At 45.9% G+C, this 20439-nt stretch overlaps 2 protein-coding genes across 2 annotated transcripts; both read left to right on the top strand.

The window, feature by feature from the left end:
- Positions 1–12640: 12640 nt before the first annotated feature.
- Positions 12641–13335, top strand: LOC113565636 (putative odorant-binding protein A5). Its single transcript, XM_026988183.1, has 2 exons — positions 12641–12790; positions 12850–13335. The coding sequence occupies exons 1-2, from the start codon at positions 12641–12643 to the stop codon at positions 13333–13335; spliced, it is 636 nt and encodes a 211-aa protein (XP_026843984.1).
- Positions 13336–18321: 4986 nt separating this feature from the next.
- LOC6595621 (mitochondrial E3 ubiquitin protein ligase 1) lies at positions 18322–19482 on the top strand. Its single transcript, XM_002020659.2, has one exon. It carries the CDS (start codon positions 18387–18389, stop codon positions 19407–19409), a length of 1023 nt encoding a protein of 340 aa, XP_002020695.1. The 5' UTR covers positions 18322–18386; the 3' UTR covers positions 19410–19482.
- The last annotated feature ends 957 nt before the right edge of the window (positions 19483–20439 follow it).

The following is a 20439-nucleotide window of genomic DNA, read 5'->3' as shown; positions in this document are numbered from 1 at the left end:
TTTTCTTCCTTTCTTGTTTTCCCCCAAAATTAAAATTGATTTGATTTTTGTGTGCTCTGAGGGGCGGCACATATGGCCGGTGGGGCGGTGGCCTTTTCCCCTTGGTTTCCCCTTGGCATCTTGGCCATTCCACGAATGAGAGCTTGGCATTTTGATTCGATAATGAAAGGCCGTAGAGGGGGACAAAAGAATGCTCTGGGATGGCAAAAAGGCCTTGGAAGAGAGGTCCAATATTTTGAGGGATAAACCCTGAGAAGATATATCTTCTATATACCTAATAGGTATTACCTATACCTTCTTATATTCCTTCCTTCAAATGCCCATCGGATAATCCACTTCACACACAACAAAAATAATCGAAAAATAAATTTAAATTTTCTGCAAAAATTTTGTTAAATATTTTTATACACACATTAAAACGTCTACGATTCTACTTCTACCAACTACTATTTCCACTACTATTTCTACTAGTATTTCTACTAATATTTCCACTACTATTTCTACTACAATTGCCACTACTATTTCTACTAGTATTTCCACTACTATTTCTACTACTATTACTATTTCTATCGAACCCGCGACGGTCCTGCGACTGAAGATGGCGGGAGACCCAAATTACCCAAAGACCCGATTAGGGAGCGATCCAAATATATATAACTAAGAGAAATCCAATAGGAATGAAGACCTTTTCTAGAGGGTCTTAGACTTGGGTGTCGTGTCTTTGCTTTGGCGATACCAATTCTCTTCCTGCATATATCTATACCTTATTTTTTCCAGTGTAAGGCAGGAATACGTATGGACAAACATATCTATAAAGATTTGCAGGCAAAAAACTAGCCCATTTGTGTATGGCTTTAACAGAAAATCAAATGGAGAGTGAGCGAGTAAGAAAAACCGAAATTTTCGGCTCTGCTTCGTTCTGTCCGTCGTTTTTGGTTTAATGTTTTCGATGGAATAACTAAGCAAAGAAACTGCTTTTAGAGGAACAAACGAATCGATACAGTTGTCTGTTCAGGCAGGGCTCTAATAGAGAGGATTCTCGAAGCTAGAGGAGCTTTCAATGGGTTATTTTTTCTCGACGAAGACCCTTAAGAATATAGCCAACTTTCCCTCTAAGATGTTGGGCTGGTATTTTCCTAAATTTCGTATTAAATATTCCTAAAATTAAGCATATCTTTCACCTCTCCACCTCCCCAAAAGCAGCACCATTTAACCCAATGGCAGATCCCACCAGCCCTCAGGAATCTCCCTCTTTGTATATCTCAGGAATTCCTGTTAATTCCAGCAGAAAATGTTGTATTCCCCCCCCCCCCCCCCCCCCCCTCGAAAAAAATATCTACACATGCAAATATTCCGAAAGATTTTTTTAATGAAGCCTCCGACGCACGTTTCATGCGCAAATCTCTATGGGATTTGACGAGTGAAAATTAATATGAAATCGAAAAATCATTTACCGTCGCTTATCGCAGTGTCGACAGGCAGGCTGACAGCCAGCCAGATAGAGAGGGGACACCGCTGCGTATGCGCAATGTTAGGTGTGGATTGGGAGGGGAAGTCGGGAAAAGTAGCTTATTTAAATTATCAACACGTTCAGAGCAAGGCACGGCACGGTTCTACGCGGCGGGGGGGTGCGAGGGGTGCGGGGGGGTCCATATGTTTGGTCCATTAAGATAAGCGTCAATCGAACGAGAAACAAAGGGGGCATTGGATGTGGCATTGGATGTGGCATTGGATGCGGATGTGGCACCCTCAATTTTGGATTCTTTTCTTCTTTTTTAAATCCGGCAAATGTGTAAAATATTGTAGGGCACGTTTTAGAATTACCATCAATAATGCAGGGCAAACAACAACCTGAATAGAACGCAGCAGAACAGGCCGCCCCGGGGGTGGGTTCTCCACAGCCAGCCACCCCCCCGGGCAGGCCCTCCTCGGCTGGATGTCACTGACACTTGGCCCTCCCCCTGACCCCCCTCACCCCACCTCGTTTGCCCGTTTGATGGCTTGATAGGCATCAGACTTTGGCCAGAGTGGAATCTTTGATTCCTGATTTGGGCGGGCATTTTATTGTCTGCAGCTCGTTTCGTATTTATTGAAAATCTGTTTGTTCTGCGGGGGTCTTGGGGGGGAGGGCGGAACGAGACAGTGGACACTCTTTGTGGAGGAAAAAGAAAGAAATTGAGGGAAAACTTTGAATGTTTTAAAGTAAAGTGGAAGGAGAACCGCCTCAGAGGTGGTTTAGCCACAGGAGAAGTGAGAAATGAGGGGTTTCTCCAAAGGAGAGCCAAAATATTCAGATCTATTAAGTATAGCCCTCTCGAAAGGGTATTCAAATCCTCACCATTGATTTCTCTCTCTCTGTTTGTGCCTCAGCTTTAACATTGGAAGAGGGAAATGTGGAATGGGGCATGCCACCTGTCCCGTCGAGCACTCTTTGCTGCCAAAAGCGGATTTCAGGAGTATTTCATGCTTTAATCCGCGCAACTGTAGTCAAAGCTCCACCTCCTCCACCTCCCCCACGTCCTGCTCCCCCACACAGTTGTTTTTTGTCAGGTAAATGGACTGGCCGAGACGGGGGCAAAAAAAGGGATAGGGACAGGGGCCAGGGGACAGGGGACAGACAGTCGCATTCCGTAGCTCGCAATTCAATAAAAATGCCAGCCAGAGCTGGGCTCTGCTTTCCTCTGCTCCCCTCTGCTCTCCTCTGCTGTGCGGCGTTTTCTATGCGTCGACGACGAGCGGGAGCCCCGTTTTGGATACCAATTCGCGTTCTGGTTCTTTTCTGTTTTGGGCCCCGACTTTTGCATTAATCACTTTTGCAAGCTTTCCAGCAACAACAGAACCAAATAAATAGGAATTGTGGGGGATATACGACTATGGGATGCCCTCTACTGGTATTTGAGAGGAGGATCTTGCAGTGGAAGAGGAATGGGACCACAGGAGAGCCTTTTTTCCGTTGATTTGATAGTAAAAAAGGCTTGATTCGCGGCAGAAAATGCTTTGAGGACTGGCTATCTTTGAGAGACAGATAGGATAGGGACAGATAGGAGTAGATTCTTCCCTCTAGACAGTATACCCCCATTTCCTAGGAGTATTTTTGATGAAAAGAAAGAAATACCGAATCGAAACCGAGGAAAATCCCTACGCAAAGGCATAATAAATGGTGGGAGAGCGACAGAGAGGCCAGAGAAGGAGTGTAGGAAGGGGATAGAGAGGCCAGAGATGGAGTATTGGAGCGACAGAGAGGCCAGAGAGGGAGTCCGGGAGCCGCAGAGAGACCCAATGCAGTGCGAGAGTCCGTGGGTGAGAGGGTGCCAACACCCCGACGAGACCCCTTAATCCGCTGTGCAAATGAGCGTAGGTCCAGCAGTCCAAAATTTATGGCCTCTCCGGCAGCCCTCCCCCCTCCACCATAGAGTTTTCACTTTGGAAATCGCGGATGCGAGGGCTTTGGTAAAATATAGATGTGAAATTTGATATAGAACTAAGGGAACGTGGATGCCGAATGCCGAATGGCGACCCCTAATAGAGGGCCAACGCGGTGTTCAATCAATGAAAGTGCCCATACAGTGGAGGTGTGTGGGTTATTTTGTTTTCAAGAGTATTTCAAAAGAGGGTTATTGATGGCCAGGGGTTCGATTTGATTGCCAGGCCAGGGGGGTCTTTATGGCGGGGCTGAACAAGTCGAATTTCTGGTATTTCTTGGTTGCACAGCGGGCACTATATGGGAGATGGGGAGGGGATGTTACCCAGAGGGTTTTGTGACTAGAGATCATCCCAATAAAGGCGGCTAGACTTGATTCTCTTGTGCTAGGCTGTGGAATAGCACCAGAAGAACAGAGTTAGGCAATATCATAGATCCCCGAAGAGCTAAGCCTTAAATGTGGTTTTTCCAAGATTTTTCACTCTTCAAAGTCACATCCAGTATCCTTCTAGCAAAGACAATGTAATAGTGAGATGACTAACGCCCGTACATATGTTTGGTACGACATTTTGTCAACGTAAATCTCGAAAGTAAATCTTTGAAAGGCCTCTAGAGAGAGCTCAAAGGCCAGCCGCTCTCTCCTCCGCTCGTTCTCTACATGAGGCAGACGACGATTAAGCCAAGATCGAAGATCGATTCCCTAGATCGAAGCCACTATAAGAAGGCGAATCCCTTCAGGATGGAATATATTTCCAGTCCTAAAATATATCGCTCTCAAATGTTTGGAAACACGAGAGTGCAGGGTTTTTATGGGTTTCTTTGCTTCAGACTTTCTTGAGATCTGTCTCAAATTTATTATGAAATTGGGGTCTAATTCATGCCACTATATTATATAGAAACTAAACCCAATAAAAAACATATTTCTATGAAATTAAATACAGAGAATAAATTGATCCAATTAGTCAAAAGCTAAAGGATTTTCGAAGAAGCAGAAGTTTCAAAAATATGTTTTCGGCCCTGAAATCGGCCCGGCTTGGCCTGGCCTCTAGAACACACACACAAACGCACTTGCTGGCTCTGTGCGTACACACACACGCAAGCCCGTTCTATTTTTAGATTTCTAAGCTCTCCCGCATAAGTGCGAGCGAGACGGCGCGTAGTTCGTTGCTTTCAAAAACCTCCCTGAATATCAGAATTGAAAAGTATGGCCGTTACTCTTCTTTGTCTTTGATTGGACCACAGCGAGGACGCTTCAAGCCCCTTAGATTCAAACCCCCGGCCACGTTGGAATTACGAGTAATTCCCATTCTTCTAGCCATTTGGATCTGCCGTTAATTGGCAACTGGCTTGGTGTCGATGGTTGGGAGGATTACTTGACTTCTATCGAGGGCTGGGACGGTTGCGGGTTCGAGTCCCGCTTCGGGCGGCCGGAATCACCAGGAGGACAGGACTAAACCGACTCGAACTTTTTTTTTTTATGCCTGCGAATGCCTATAAAAGCCCAAAGGGAAGGGAATTGGAAACAAAAAGTGCGTTCATTCATGAATATTTTCAACGTAATTCTACAAAATTTAAACAATGAAAATTATTGTAAAATGGTTTTACAAAACCCCTCTCAACAGTTCCGTAGATGGACTCCCTCCACTGCCACGCCTCATCAGCCAAATCCCGAGCCATGCTCTGATTTCACGCTCGTCTGGTGGCTCTTTTATAAGAAACTGTGCGTCTTTTTGGTATGCTTTTTTGAGCCATTTCAGCTGCCAACCAGCGTATGAGTAATCTGCCCCGGCAATGCCACAAATCCCATGGCTGTGGGGATTTTTAGGAGGTCTATCCAAGAGAATAGTTGATAGGATCCCAATTATTAGTCAAGATCAAGAACTATCCTCGGCGGGCTGATTGTTTGGTTTTTAGTAATTAAAATTCAATGATATTCAAAGCTTAAGCCAAGGATATTATTTCTCTGTTCAATAATAATCGATAATAATAAATAATAGATTCAAAAAAAGACGACTATATGAAAAAAGGATCCATATGAAGGAAGACAACCCGAAACTCTGCACTCTCTCGTTCCTAAATATTTGAGGGCGTAATATTTTAGGTCTAGAAGTCTTTTCGAACCCAAAGGGATTTCTATTCTTCGATCTACAGTCTTTCTGTACTGCCTTTCCTTTAGGAAACATCAAAATCTAATAATAAATGTAGAAAATAAAATTCCTCACTTAAAAGCTCTTCTTCTCCTCTGAAAATCCTTGAATTCGGCAAACATTTACCCTGTTGAATTTAACAAAAATGTACGCCCCAGCTCCCAGCGATTTAAAAATTGAATATTCATTTGGTCGCGGACTCCATGGCCGCCCCCAACGCTGGGTGGGGGGGCCGCGGGCCTCGGGCCTTTTGGCTCTGCCGCTCTGTAAATTGTCAAATTAATGTTAAATTTGTTGTAAAATTCGAATCGAAAACTTTCGCTAATGCCTGATAATGGCCAAGTTTGCTTCTCAGTCGAAAGTGCGGAGTTTTATTAAATTTTTTTCCCTGATTATTTATTAGCGAAAAGTTTTGTTCGAAGCCTGGCGGGGGCTTGGTTTTCCTTCCTTTAAATATTCAAATAATTTAATGGGAATTAGAACACAATCTAGACCAAAAGCGAAACCCATATGCTGTGGGGGGGGGGGGGGGGGTTGGGGGGGTTAAGGAGGAAAAACCAAAGGCAATGCTCGAGCTCGAGCGTTTTCCTGCTCTTCTTTGGCTCTATCCGCAAAAATGCATTTATGCTGACGTAAATTGGGTTTACATAACCAAGAACAGTGCGGGTCATGAGTGTAGGACAGCACAAATATATTTTACGAATTTTAAAAAGGCATTTTGGGGGAAAAAACTTATTTTTGCACAAAACGCACTGTACTCACACACATGTTTAAGTAGAGCACACACACACACACACACACATATGCTTATTTATGAACCGTTTCATAAACCGCAATAAAACAGAAATTTTGCTCGGCTTTCTCCATCTCTCCATCTCCCCCTCCCCATCGCCCCTTTCTGGGCTGCTGGTGCCCCATTTTTGGCTCTTGGGGGGAGGGTGGTGGGGGATGGTTCTGCTTCCAAGAAGACAAAGTATGGCCGCATCGGGTTACGACTCCTTTTGCATCCTAATGTGACTCCTGCGGTTTGCATTTGAATGCAATTTGTGGCCAAAAGCCCCAGATAAAAACTGTGGCAAAGGGCCCCCCGCCCCCCAATATGCCTAGATAAATGTTGCCTAAAATATAGAGCCATAGGGGACTAGAGCAAGACCTATAAAGAGGGGCTGTAATTTAGATCCGAGAAGTGTCTTAAAATTCGAATAAATATAGCTATTTTGTGTTGAAATTTTAGTGTTTGATGCCATTGAAAGCCTCTAGCTTTTGTGTTTGTTTAGCCCTGTCGAACATCCTTCTTAATCACTTCTTTAAAGACCTTTTGCCGCCCTGTCACTGACTTCCTTTTGACTCCTTGAAAGCTATCTAAATTCGCATTTGCTCAATCGAAATGATGAAGCCAATAAAAGAAATCGAAAACCAAGGCAAACCAACTGGAAACTTGGATAAGTTAAAGCCACACTCGGAATTTGGAGTTTTCCCAACTAAATTAAGGGGCTTTAAAGGGGAGCAGGCCACCGATTTGGGGGCCATTTGCATATATAAATAAATCATTTTGTGATCAAAAACATATTCATAGTGCGCGCACACACACACACACACAAAGAGAGAGAGAGAGCGAGGGATTTACAACAAAACGATTTTCCACTTGACATAAGCTCAAGTGGCCCCTCCCCCCCACAGCCCCACAGCCCCCCCTTCACTGGAAATTCAATCTGTTCTTTCCATTTAAACAATTTTCAAAAAACTTGTTTATAACTCAATTTTCGCACACAAGAAAAAGAAACACTTAAATAAATAAACAAAAAAAACAAAAAAAAAACACACAAAAAGTGCTGCCACCCAACGGCAGAGGAAACTTTTGGAAAATGAACAATTCCATTTGTGATTCAGATTGTGAATACTCTGAATATGAATGGTTATCTGTGGGGGTATGTGTGTGTGTGGGGGGGGGGGGGGGGGAGGGGCCTGGTTCACACGCATGTAATACACACAGCAATAATGGAACTTTTTGGCATTGTTGCAACAGCTCTTAACATGCCACGCCAAGAATCCTCCAAAAGCGAAATGGATCCTCTCCCCCCTCTCCCCTCACCCTGCCTCTCTGCCCGGCTTCTATCGGAATGTCTGGCGTGTGGATTTTCGAATTGGAGTGCCATTGAGTGCCCCCCTCCGCCCCCCTCCCCCCCCCCAAAAAAAGAGTTTTAATGGTTTATAGTTTACAAAGGAAATAACAACTGAATCAGCGGATGGCGCAGGGCCAAAACTAGCCACAAAATGGCTTTTGATTATAAGAATCATTTTCCACGGCGGAAAAACAAAGAAAACTCCCTTTAAAGTGGGCAAAAAAAGGATCAATCATTCGTATTCGTTTTCATATCTGTTATTGACGTTTTATGCCTGACATTCTTTCGCTGTGGCAGGGGCAGGGGCAGGGGCAGGGTGTGGGGGTGGCAGGTCCCTTGTCAAGTGGCAGTGGAAAAATTGTTGGCCTGCAAATGACGCGCGTTGTCAACGTGAATTAAAATAATTGATTTATTTTAACGCAAGTTGAGCGAATAAACAAAGGGGGAATGGAGGGGGGAAAGTGGGGGAAAACCCCGCTGAAAAAGGGCAACCGCACTTGAGGTTGTCAGCGCCAGAAGGCGGTCGCTCGCTTTGCATTTTCCATTCAAAGGAAAATAGACATTTAAAGGCACCAATAATAAAAGGGAAAGTGAAAGGAAGAAAGCCAATTATTAAAGGGGAAACCTTTGGCACCCCCTCTCCACTCCCCACTCTGCTGTTATCTTTGCCCCAAAACTGGTCCACGATGTTGTGTAAATTGTCAAAAATTATTAATTGCCCTCGGGCCGAGGCGGGATTTGGGTCAATCGTAGTGCTCCAGGCCCCTGTTCCAGGCCCCTGCTCCTGCCCCAAGCCCCTGCCCCTGCTCCAAGCCTCCTCCCTCTTTAATTAGCCAATAAATGCCGCTGCGAATGAGTATTAATGCCGCTGGTTAACTGTTTGGCGATTTGTTATCGTTAACAGTCAGTATTCTGGCCCGTATTCTGGCCTCCTCTTCTTCTTGGCCCCTGTCTGGAGGCCCCTCTGGCGTTTTACTCACTTCTGGGTTAATCGCTTTGTTGCCTGACGGCTCCACAAATATTTTACTCGCTCTTTTATAAGTCGTCATTAATATTTTTATTAGATTTAAGGGCTGCCGTTCGTTAATAAAGACATAATCGAGGGCTGGGGCAGAGGCCCTGCTTTTTAGACCTGATTGGGACCCCATTTGGAGGGGGGGCTTTAAAGGGAAACCAGTTGTAGTGCCTCCCTCCCCCTCCCCCCCGATAAGCTGGTAGAATTAAACGAGTCGAGTCCTCTCTGGTGGAGCATTGTTTTCTCTCTTTTGGTTGCCCCACAATTTATGCATTTTCCATGGCATTAACGTTGAAAGGCGTCGCAAATGAAATGCCATTCAAAAAGCTTACTCTCTGCCGTTGTCTGGTTACCTGAACATCCCTCCTCCCTGCCACACCCCCAACCCCCCGAAAGGTCACGCAAATTAGTGCAGAAGCAACTGAAACTGAAACAGCCACAACTTGCAACAACTGGCAGCCCCTTCAGAGAGCGGCAACGACGAGAAAGTTTCCATGAATAGGATAACTGGCAGGCGAGGCCGCCCACGAGGAGTCCGCCCGTAATCCAGGGGCGGAAAAACTTGTAAAAGTAACTAGATAACGCAGCAGCCAACAAACTAAGTAGTTGTCAAAGGGGTGGGGGTGGGGTGCGGGTGGCAGAGCCCCAAGGATACTCCTAAAATGAGGCAACTGATTCAGAGTTTACTGACCCTCGGAGGGGGCCCCAGATTCGAATGCCTTTTGCTTGATTGGCTGCCTGCGAATGGGTGGCATATTTATAGATTTTGTGGGGGGTTTTCTAGGGGAAGAACTTTAGTTTTTGGATTTCTATGGGTTGTGGGCGCCTTTTTTTTTGGCTTGGAGAGTGTCTAAGGTGTGCTTGAAGGCGGTAAATTGATGGCTAATCGAACAAATATACACCTCTATATAGTATTCCAGGTATAAGATGTCTTTTCTTCCCTTGAAAGACCTGACAGACGCTCTTTTGGAGACTTTACGCCAGGAAAAACCCTTTTAAAAATATGGAAACACTCATTTTCTTAGGTTTTCTAAGCAGAACTCTTTTCTTTAATGAATCTTTCAGCCATAAGGTGTCTTTTTTCCCCTTGAAACACCTGAAAATCGCACTTTTGGCTTTAAAACACCTTTTAAAAAGAAGAAAACACTCTTTTTCTTAAGTTTTCTAAGCAGAAATCTGCTTTTTCATGAATCTCTCAGCCATAATGTGTCATTGCTTCCCTCGAAACACCTGAAAATCGCATTTTTGGAGACTTTAGGTCAGGAAGAACACGTTTAAAAGGACGAAAACTCTCTTTTTCTTAGATTTTCTGAACATAAATCTTTTCTTTCATGAATCTCTCAGCCATAAGGTGTCTTTTTTCCCCTTGAAACACCTGAAAGTCGCACTTTTGGAGTCTTTAGAGCCCTGAAAAACCCTTTTAAAAATATGGAAAGCCTCTTTTTCTAAAGGTTTTCTGAACAGAAATCATTTCTCCCGCCGAAAAACCAATCAAAAGCCCGAATAATCAGCGACTTCTTGGTGAAATATTAATAGCCTTTCCAGGGGGAGACCTTGGGGCCAGCTGTCATCGACATGCCGTCCAATCTGCTCAAGGATTACGCCGTGATAATTAATAAGCTAATTAATCTATAATAAAGTCAAATAATGAGCCAATATTTGAGCAAATATTGCGGCGGCGTTGATGGAAACATCAGCGATGTCAATGCCAGGGAAAAGCCGGGAAAATGTCAGGGAAAACACACGTGTGTGTGTGTGTGTGTGCTCTGGCATCATTATCGTGCTCATCATCGTTTGCCTGGCAAGTGCCTCCATGGTTGCATGCCACAAAACGCTGTCGCTTCATTATCCTTATTACTCCTTTCGGTACAGGACTAACCCCCCCTTCATGTGTGTGTGTGTATCATCTATCCGGCTTGCTGGCTCCACTCCACTCTACTCCGCTGGCGGGGTTATTGTTTCCATTTTGATTTATGTCTGGCATCATCCTTGGGGCTCCTCTTGGCCTCGTCCTGTGCTCCACAGTCCTCTCGTCTGCTCGTCTACTATTTTAACGTTGTTAACCAAATTGCATAAATTAAGTGCGTTCGTTTGCTTGAGTGGCTCTGGCTCTGGCTCTGGCTCTGGCCTCCGGGCTCCGGAGTTAGTCCTGGCTTCAGTTTTGACTTGGAAGCCAAGCCGCCTCCTCCACCGCCTCCACCGCCTCCACCGCCTCCTGCCTGGGTCCTGGCGCTGCATTTGTGTTGCTAATGTGCGCACATTAGACGCACATGTTGCCAGCTTTTCTTCACTGAATCGAGCTCTCCTTTCCCTCGTTTTTTTCCCTAGAAATTATGCAAAGCAGTCGGAATATTTTCATAATTGGCATGTAAATGCATTTTCTGGACAGCTTCTCTCTTACATAATCCTCGGCTGTAGTAATGAAACATTTTCGTTGCCTTGCTGCACGGCCAGAATCCATCAAGGGTTACGTCTAAATTAATTGTTTGCTCTTATATTAATTCATTCACTCGTTGGTCTGCGAAGGTTTTCAGTTTTTAATTGGGGAACAGAAATAAAAGGCTTTAAATTTGGGATTGAATATTGTTTGGAAATCGGTGAAAAATGGGTCCAAGGATTTTATAAAATTTAGTTTGTGGATTTTATTCATTGAATGTGGAAATAAATCAAATTTTAATAAGGACTTCTTTATTTATTTAAGGTTTAATAGTTATTGTTTAATAAATTTGGGATAAATATGTTATATCTTTTTTCTCTGACGTCGTTCAGTTTTTCTTTGGAAAAACCGTCGTGGCCTTCTCGTTGCTCTTCGTTCTTCTAGCCATAGGATCATCGTTTCGGCTCGTTGTGTCTAGAGATCTGATTTGTATATGATTTACACATAAATAAAAGGGTTCTAATAGATGAATATTTTCGACGGAAAACCTTTAAAAATGTGCTGAAATGTTGGGTCCACTGGATTTGTTCTACTTTGTGCACCACAATGAGAGCTCCCGATGTGCAACGGCTTGTGGCTTGTTCAAAATGTTTCAAGTGTCCCCCACAATCTTCAGTTTGTGGGAAGAAAGAGGAATCTTTCAACAAAAACAGACCCAAAACTGGCTCTAATTGAAGAATGGAAAACTTTTGGGTATGGGAGAAGACACAACCCAAAACCTGATCAATTCTAGGCCAAAAAATTCAGAGACCGTCCTTAAAGCTTCTGTTCTTTAGCTTCGAAAACTTAAAACCTGCAAACATGCTGGGTTTTGCTCAAGTTATTTCTTTGTATACAAAATTCTATGAATTTTCGAGGAACACACGAAAGAGACGGAGGCCCATAGAAGATCGATAAGCAGCAGGGCAACAGGCGGAGTATTGTTTAGGGATCGATAACTAATAATCGTAGATGTCACTGAGCAAAAGTTTCAATAGTTTTTTTTGAGATGTGCCAAGTTTTAGCCCTTTTTACGTTTAAAAAATTGCAAAAAATAAAGCAATAAAGTCACGCTTATAAAAACGAGCCAATATTCAAGAAAAATAATTAATATATCCGATAAAATAATTTTTCTTTTAAAAACCGCACTGAAAAGGCTCTTAAAACATTACGACCGGCACTCGAGAACTTTGCTTGATAAATCCCCACGAAAAAAAAGCAACCCACCTTTTGCCAGCTCCCTCCTCAAATGGGCTCTAAAATGTATCTCCCGTCACTGCGTGACTCTGTCCGAGTATTCATCCATAATTTCGCCCCGCTATTTATCAAAACGAATGAATATCAATTGCACTTGCTTCCAATTAGAGTTGAGAGCAGACCCTCGTCCATTCAGTAAATATTTGCCCTCCAATGAATTATAGAAAATTGAGGCAATTTCCATAATTATATTTGATCTACTGCCGAATCGGGTATATAAAGAAAGGGAGGCCCACAACCCACTCTGTGGAGTTTCGAGCCATGAAATTGCTTTGCTGGGGTCTGTTGTTCGTGGCTCTGTGGAGCCACAGCCAGAGCCAGGAGGAGAACGAGCTGAATGTGCGGCGGATCATGCGGGAGATGGAGGTGATGCCGGAGATCCTCGACGAGGCACCCAAGGATCTGCTGAGGGTGAGTCCAAGCCACAGATTGTCCTGGGCAGTGCCTTGATGGGCTCTTGAAAATGGCAGGTGAAATACGACAACGCCATCGACATTGAGGAGGGCAAGACGTATACCCCCAAAGAGCTGAAGTTCCAGCCGAAACTCGACTGGAATGCGGATCCCGAGGCCTTCTACACGGTCATGATGATCTGCCCCGATGCCCCCAACCGCCAGAACCCCATGTACCGCTCGTGGCTCCACTGGCTGGTGGTGAATGTGCCCGGGCTGGACGTGACGAAGGGCCAGCCCATATCGGACTACTTTGGGCCCCTGCCGCCCCGGGACAGCGGTCTGCAGCGGTACCTGATCCTCGTCTACCAGCAGTCGGACCGACTGGACTTTGACGAGAAGCCCCTGGAGCTGGGCAACGCCGAGGGGCACAGCAATTTCGATGTGTCAAAGTTCACGCAGAAATACGAGATGGGCTCCCCAGTGGCCGGGAATATCCTCCAGTCGAAGTGGGACGAATATGTCCCCGAATTGATGAAGATGTTGTATGGTGTGGGGGATTGAGGGGAGGGGGAGACGGTAGAGATGTTTAATTGTTTCATAAAAGTATTTTGAGAGCATTCCAAAACGTGGGATTGGTTTCCTCTATGGGAAGGCTGTAATCCCTAAGTATCTGCCTCTTTAATCGCTATTTTATCTGTGCTTAGAGGCCACTTTCCCCCGCAATCCTCTAGGCATCTTAATCCCTTGATTTCGGCCTTTTAATGGAGTACAACTGAAGATCCTGCAGGTCTCTCAGAGGCCACTAAATATGTCAAGCGAAAGGCAAATTTATACACAAACTGATAAACAAAACAACAGCCAAGAAAACCCAAAAAAAAGGAGACATTTTCCTCCTGCTTGGAGATGGGAAAAGTCCTGGGCCCGAGGCCCAGAGCTGCAACAGTCCTTATCTTGACACTGTCATCTATTCGGGGGGGAAATTGGCCCGACACCGGCACCGGGAAATCCCACTCCCCCACCCGCTGGCACTCCCCCTCCCGCTGGCACTCCCATTTCCAATCTTCATCTCCGCTGGCATCTCGGGCCGCTGCCTTGGCACGCCTATCGCTGGAATTGAATCAAATTACCTTGTAATCTTAACCTTAAGGTTATTTGCCATTGCCCGCAAAAAGCGCTTTGTGCTCGACTGCGTTTAGTTACTATTTGAGTGGAATCGGAGCCCCATGGCAGCCCCATGGCAACACCCCGCCAGGCCCCTCCCCCGCCCTGAAAGTTGCACCTTTCACACTCGTTTTGGGGGCTGTGGCGGGGGGGGTGCCGGGGCGGGCTCTCTATATAAATGGAAATCTAACATTACGTCCTATCATGATTGCAAAGTTTAAGTGAGTTTTGTGCCAAGTGCAAAGCTCCTTGAGGTACTCCACTTCTCGTTGTTGTTGTTGTCGTGGGGGGCTCTTGGGGGATTTGGAAAATGTTGCAAGTCAATCAAAGCGTGGGGTGGGGGGGGAGGTTGGGGCATTGCATTGGAAGAACAGTTCAGCAATCATTCCGGCGGCGGGGGGTATCGATGCTCGATAAGGTATATCGGATTGAGTTGGCATCGGCATCGATTCAATGACAGAAAGAGGCGAACCACCCAAGGGAGCGAAGGAAGGTTAAAAGTTGTGGCGGGTGGTGGGTGGGGGGGAAAGAAAATCGCATTAACTTGGCCCGCCAGTGCTTGGTATTCAGGAAATGTTTAATGATGGCACAAAACGAGTAATAAGGAGAGGCAATGCCCCTAAGATTAGCCCCAGAACTTCTTGGAGGCCGCCAAAAGACAGAGAAAGTCTTGCAGGACAGGGCCGATAGGTTTCTAGATCGATAGATGAGGAACGGACCTCATAATGAACCTCTAAACAAAGCAACCAGCTTCCATACCATTCCGTGGGAATGTAACTGCGTCGTTACTTTTTGGGAGAAAGACGGCAAAAGAAGCTTTGTTCAAGGCCCACGAAAGCCATTCGCTTTACTCGCCTGAGAAGTAGCGAGGGCTTTGAACCATAGCGAGGACGCGAACCCCCGCAACGAGTACGATTTAGCCCTAGGGGAATGTTTAGACTCAAAGCCATTTAGATCCTCTCTAAGGAAGAAAGACTCCACTACCACCGACTGGTGAGACGTTTGCGGGTTCGGGCAAGGGAAAAAGGCACGAGGTACGGCCCATATGAGTGATTTTCGACTGATCCTAGCAGTTTCCAAGTGTCCAATGAGAGGGGCATACCTTTTTTGTTGCCCTTTTGTCAAAGTATTCCAAAATTTGGTCTCTTATTTACCTTCGAATGCCCATAAATCCCCTTAGAAGACAAATGAAAAAGAATTCTACATATCGCTGTACAAAAGCCCCTCCTTTAGTCCCAAAATCATTATACCCCTCATTGCCTCGCCCACTCCCACGCCTCATCAGCCAGATCCAGAGCCAGAGCCAGGCTCTAATTTCACGCTCGTCTGGTCGCTCTTTTATAAGAAATTGTGAGTCTTTTTGGTATGCTTTTTTGAGCCATTTCAGTATGAGTAATCTGCCCCAGCAATGCCACAAATCCTATGGCTGCCATCCGCTGTTCAGCGTTTTTTCTGCGCGGACAAACTTTTGCTCTTATTATTTATCCCATGTGACAAATTTTTGGTGCAGCAGATAATAAATTATGCGTTGCAGAAAAAAGGGAATTAAATTACAAGAAAACGAGAAGAAAACGAAGCTTGGGATACCCTGAGAGGTCTAGGGCTTGGGGTCCATGTAGGTCGATCTTTTGGGGCTTAATGCTCTGCTCTTCGAAAGGGTATAACCTCAGAGGGAGAGACTGAAAAGTTTTGTCATCTTTTGCGGGGGTTTTACAAGTTTTTCGCGCACGTTTTAATTTAATAATCGGCGTCTGGAGTCGTTTAGCGGTGGCAAAGTTTTCTGGCTTATCCTTAATCGCTGAGGAGGGGCAGGGTCCCGGGGGGAGTCGGGGGGGAGTATGTAAAAATGCTTTTAATTGGAGCATCGGATGCCTGAATAAATCATGTAATGAATAAACAAGCCCGCACACTTGTTGGCCCTGCATTATTTATGCGGCAAATCAATATCTGTGACACTTTGCCTTGCATCATACCGAATTGAATGGCATTTGCGATGCATGACTACGACTGCCACACGCAGTGGCAGCTCCCAGTGGAGCAGGAGCAGGAGCAGGGGCAGGGGCAGGGGCTGTGGCAGGAGCTGCCGGACTGTGGCTCCTGTCACACAGTTAAAATGTGATAAATTCTATTACGTGACAGAGAGAGCGAGAGGGCCGAGCACTCTCTGACACACAAAATGCAAACGTAAACTGTATTGGAGATTAGGGATGGCAGTGGGATGGCGATAGATACACGATACGCGATAGGTGGAGGAGATTCTGGAGGGGAAAGAGCAGGATAGAGATGGTATGTGGATTGGGAGAGGCATTTGGGAACAAAAATGAAGAGTTTCAACCAGAGAGGGAGAGGTATGCTGGCTTGGGGGATGGTTTTGGGGAATAGGAGCTTCATTGAGACCTAATTGTTAGCTGATTCTTATAGAGAGTGTTGAGATACAACCCTAGGACACCTGGGATTCCTTGGATGGTGAAAATCTGGCACTTTCCAGGCCTTTAGAGACCCGTTTCCCCTGATCACCTGGAATTCCTTGGACTCTGGAAATGTGACCACTTTCCAGGCCCTTCGAGTCCTGTGGAGAGACCCCCCATATCTTTTAGAAGTCCCCCAGTTTGGTGCCTCACGTGCCCATCTCTGGATAACTGTGGCTCCGCATAGAAATGTTTTGAATGGACAGGCAAGAAATCCATTTTGTGTGGCACCAAATCAAAATGTAGCAGCCAGAAACAGACGAACACTCTCCAGCGCACTATCCATGGACTCCGCACACTCGATATACTCGTAGAGACAGACGGACGGCCGGACGGACAGTCGCAGAGGGGGGAAACACACATCTATAAACTGTAAACATCAAGCTGAAAGTTGCATGTTGCATGTGGCTGTGGCAGTGGCAGTGGCAGTTGCACATTGAAAGCCAAAACTGACACCAGCAGACATTTAGTACGCATCGCATATTGAAATTGTAATTTGATTTCTGCCTTTTGCCACCAACTGTCCATCCCAACTGTCTCTCCCTCTCGCTCTATCGTCTCCCCCGCCCCTGTCTCCCCCCTGGCCGTGGAGTACTCGCATTTCTATCGCCTTTGGGCTGCATGCCAGCAAGGTTCTTGCCCTCGAGCACCCCAACAATTGCGTAGTTTGCGAATGAATAAACGCATTTACGGCTTACAGACCCAAATTGGGTCATTGTGGGTTGTTCCCAGCCGGAAATGAAGGAGGGCTTACCAAATGGAATGTATTGGAAGGCCGTGAAGGTGCTGGATTTGATTAGGGGGAAATATGGGGAAGAATATAGTCCCCGAATTAAGACACTAATATTTTCGGCACAAGCCAAAGAAAACGGTGGATTTTAATTTTCATAAAAATCTTTATTCAATTTAGCATAAATTAAAAAATATATATTAGCAATATTTCTTAAAGGAAATTAAGGAAACAAATTTAATTAAAATAACTCAAATTTCCGTTCTAAACAAATAAAAATCACATACAAATTTTTTTTTTTTTTGAGGTTGTTTCTTCTGGACATTGAAATAATTCTCAAAAATCATTTCGAGTATCTTTATTATTAGAAAGAAATTTGGGTTATATTAAGTCCTTTTCAAAGGTCGAAAAATCGCAGAAAGTAGGTCCATCAAAGATGAAAATAAATGAGAAAATTGGTAAAACTAGGTGTGCTCCGAGTGATTTCATAAAGAATGGGTTCAATTATGTCAAAAACATAAAAACCGAACCAAAATTGCTACTTCCGAGACCGCTATGGGATCTGTTCTGCAAACTTCATGTAAAATACAAAATCGATTGAAAAATTCTAAGACTGTCCTTTAAGCTAGTGCTAAAATAATAAAACGTGATGTTTCGAAGACTCCAGTCGTAGACACGTAAAAAACACTGAAACGGGATACTCCAATTGGGAGCTCCTATGAGAATTTTTATTGGTTCTAAACTTGGATTTGAATGGGAAAAAAGACCTCTGTTCAGAGGGAAACTCTACTTGGGAATTGTAGGAATAAGGAGTGCCTGTCTCTGTGCCTGTGGAAATGGCACTTGGGAATCATAAGGGAGAAACTGGTTTCGATGGAATGAGAGCTAAGGCCATGGTGTTTCAATCAATTGGCAAATAAAATACACAATTAATGTGGGCCATCGAAATAAAGGGTTTTGGATGAGCTTTGGGGGTACGAGGAGGTTCCAGGAGGTTCCAGGAGGTGCGAGGGACCGTATGTTAAACACCGGTAGTGCCCGATAGTCTTAAGAATGTCTTTATTATCATATATATCATTTTTTTCCCCCATTTTTAAGAAATATTCCAACAAAGAAAAAGGCAATCCTGTCAAAAATTGATTCATTTACCCTCCAAAATAATGTCAATCTGTTCGTTCAGTGCTGAGAGAGAGCTGTAGATCCCAGGTAGCCAGTAGTATTAAACCGAAATAGAGTAAAAATTAAATCCCAAAATGGATATCCTAAACGAATCTGTGGCCCTCGGCGTGGATTTATTAATTTTCGGCCTCTGCGTGCGCGAATATGTGCACAACAGGAGGGTGGTAGGACTCTTGAAGACTGCGCCGCACTACAGCATCGATGGAGATCTCAAAGGCATTGTGGAACGCCGACAGGCCGAGGGTCTGCCGGTCTATGCGGAGATCCGGGGCACTGTCACGCCCAGGGGCGTGCCCCTGCGCAGTGCGCTGGCTCCGGGTGTCAGCGGTGTGCTGCAGATTTTGAAGCTCCAGGAGCACCGGGTGGCCCGGGGCTTTACCGGCTTCTGGATGGAGCATCGCAAGCTCCTGTTCAGATCCGCCAACGAGATGCCCTTCGAGCTGCGCAGCCAGCAGCACGGCGTGGAGATTGTGGACGCCCTGGGCGCAGCTGTGCTCGACGTGGACGTTGTCTACGACCACTACAAGCTCTCTACACCCTCCTTCCATGACCTGATCCTGGGATTCTTCACTGGCATACGGCAAAGGGGCCTCCAGACCACGGAGGAGGTCCTGCGCGACGGCAGCTCCCTGACGGCCATCGGAAGGCTGCAGCTGGTTGGAGGGTCGTTGCGCATGCAGCCATCCCCTGAGGCGGGCCTCTTTCTGACCACCGCCACAAAATCCGGCCTCATCCAGCGGTTCGAGGCTGCCAAGTGGCCCATGATCCTCAAGATTGCTCTTTGCGGCGCCGTCTCAGGCTTCCTGATCGGCCTCTTGGCCAAGAAGTTGTATCGCAAGAAGAGGCAGCAGAAGGAGGAGGCGCGCATACACAGCCGCCTGGAGAGAGAGCGTCGCGAACGCCGTGCCCGCAGTCGTCCCGCCGCCCCACTGTCGGACGATCAGCTGTGCGTTGTCTGCGCCACAAACCCCAAGGAGATCATTCTACTGCCCTGCGGCCACGTGTGTCTCTGCGAGGACTGCTCGCCCCGCATTGCCGCCACATGCCCCGTGTGTCGGGGCAAAATCGTGTCCAAAGCGGCTGCTTTCATCGCTTGAATCGCAAATCTCGTGTGTCTATGCAATGTAAAGCCCTTAAATTATAAATTATTAAAGTGTTGACAAGTTTTAAGGATCCTCTTCGTTCGGAAGGCTCCTGCAGTCGAGGAAAGGCCAAAGTCTGGCACCCATGGCTTTCGAGGCGCCCTGTAGGGGGCAGGGCCAGTGGCCGGCGGCTGCAGCTTCCACCAAAACCATTTCCTGTACAGCGGATTCTTGGCCAGACCGCCTTTGAAGCCTTTGGAAGGGTGTCCGATTGTGCCTGGTATGGGTTTTCGATGAAGCCTTCCCTACTGAAAGAGAGTATTGAATATTGCTTAAAGCCTCGCCTATGCCTTCCGCCGACAAAGAGGAACCTGAGGCTCAGTGCAAGCGCCTGGACCCTTTGCAAATCCTCTTGGGGCACAGAATATTGTAAGAGACAAGCGGGAGTCCGTCTCTCTACTAGTAAAAATGATTCCTTGCCTCGAAGCTCTCTTCGAGAAGTGATTACCAACCGATAGGCACTCTTTCTCCACCGATAAATACCTTTGGTATCGCCTACATGGTCTGGGGCTCTGTATTTTATTTTATTTTAAATATTTTATGTGCTGATTTCCCTCCCATAGACCCCCCTTCAGAGCCAGTGCCTACCACGGGGCTCTGCTTAAAGCCTCGACAAAGCGGCACCTGCCCCTGGAGCCTCTTGGGGCACTTAAATCATTATTTAATTTGAATTTAAAATGCAGTCAAGAATTCGTTGCCTGCTCGCTGAAACAAAGCGCGGACAAATAAATAAAATAAAATGAGAGTAAAATGGCAAACTCATTACAAGGCAAGTGCTGGACGAGGCAGGCGAGGATGATGCGGATAAGGACGATGGTGATGGTGATGATGATGTGGCAACAAGTCGGAGTCGGTCCGTGGCGCAGGCATCACTTTCAACAATGGCACATGCATCGGGCCTCTGCACACACACACCACTCGTCCGCAGAGCACAGTGAGAGCGAAAAAAAGTGGCCAACAATGGGAGGTCCTGGCCAAAGGCACA

This window comes from Drosophila persimilis, unplaced genomic scaffold, assembly GCF_003286085.1.
Source record: "Drosophila persimilis strain 14011-0111.01,24,50 unplaced genomic scaffold, DperRS2 tig00000191-arrow-pilon, whole genome shotgun sequence".
Taxonomy (NCBI): domain Eukaryota; kingdom Metazoa; phylum Arthropoda; class Insecta; order Diptera; family Drosophilidae; genus Drosophila; species Drosophila persimilis.
This window is presented reverse-complemented; position numbering and strand designations above follow the sequence as displayed.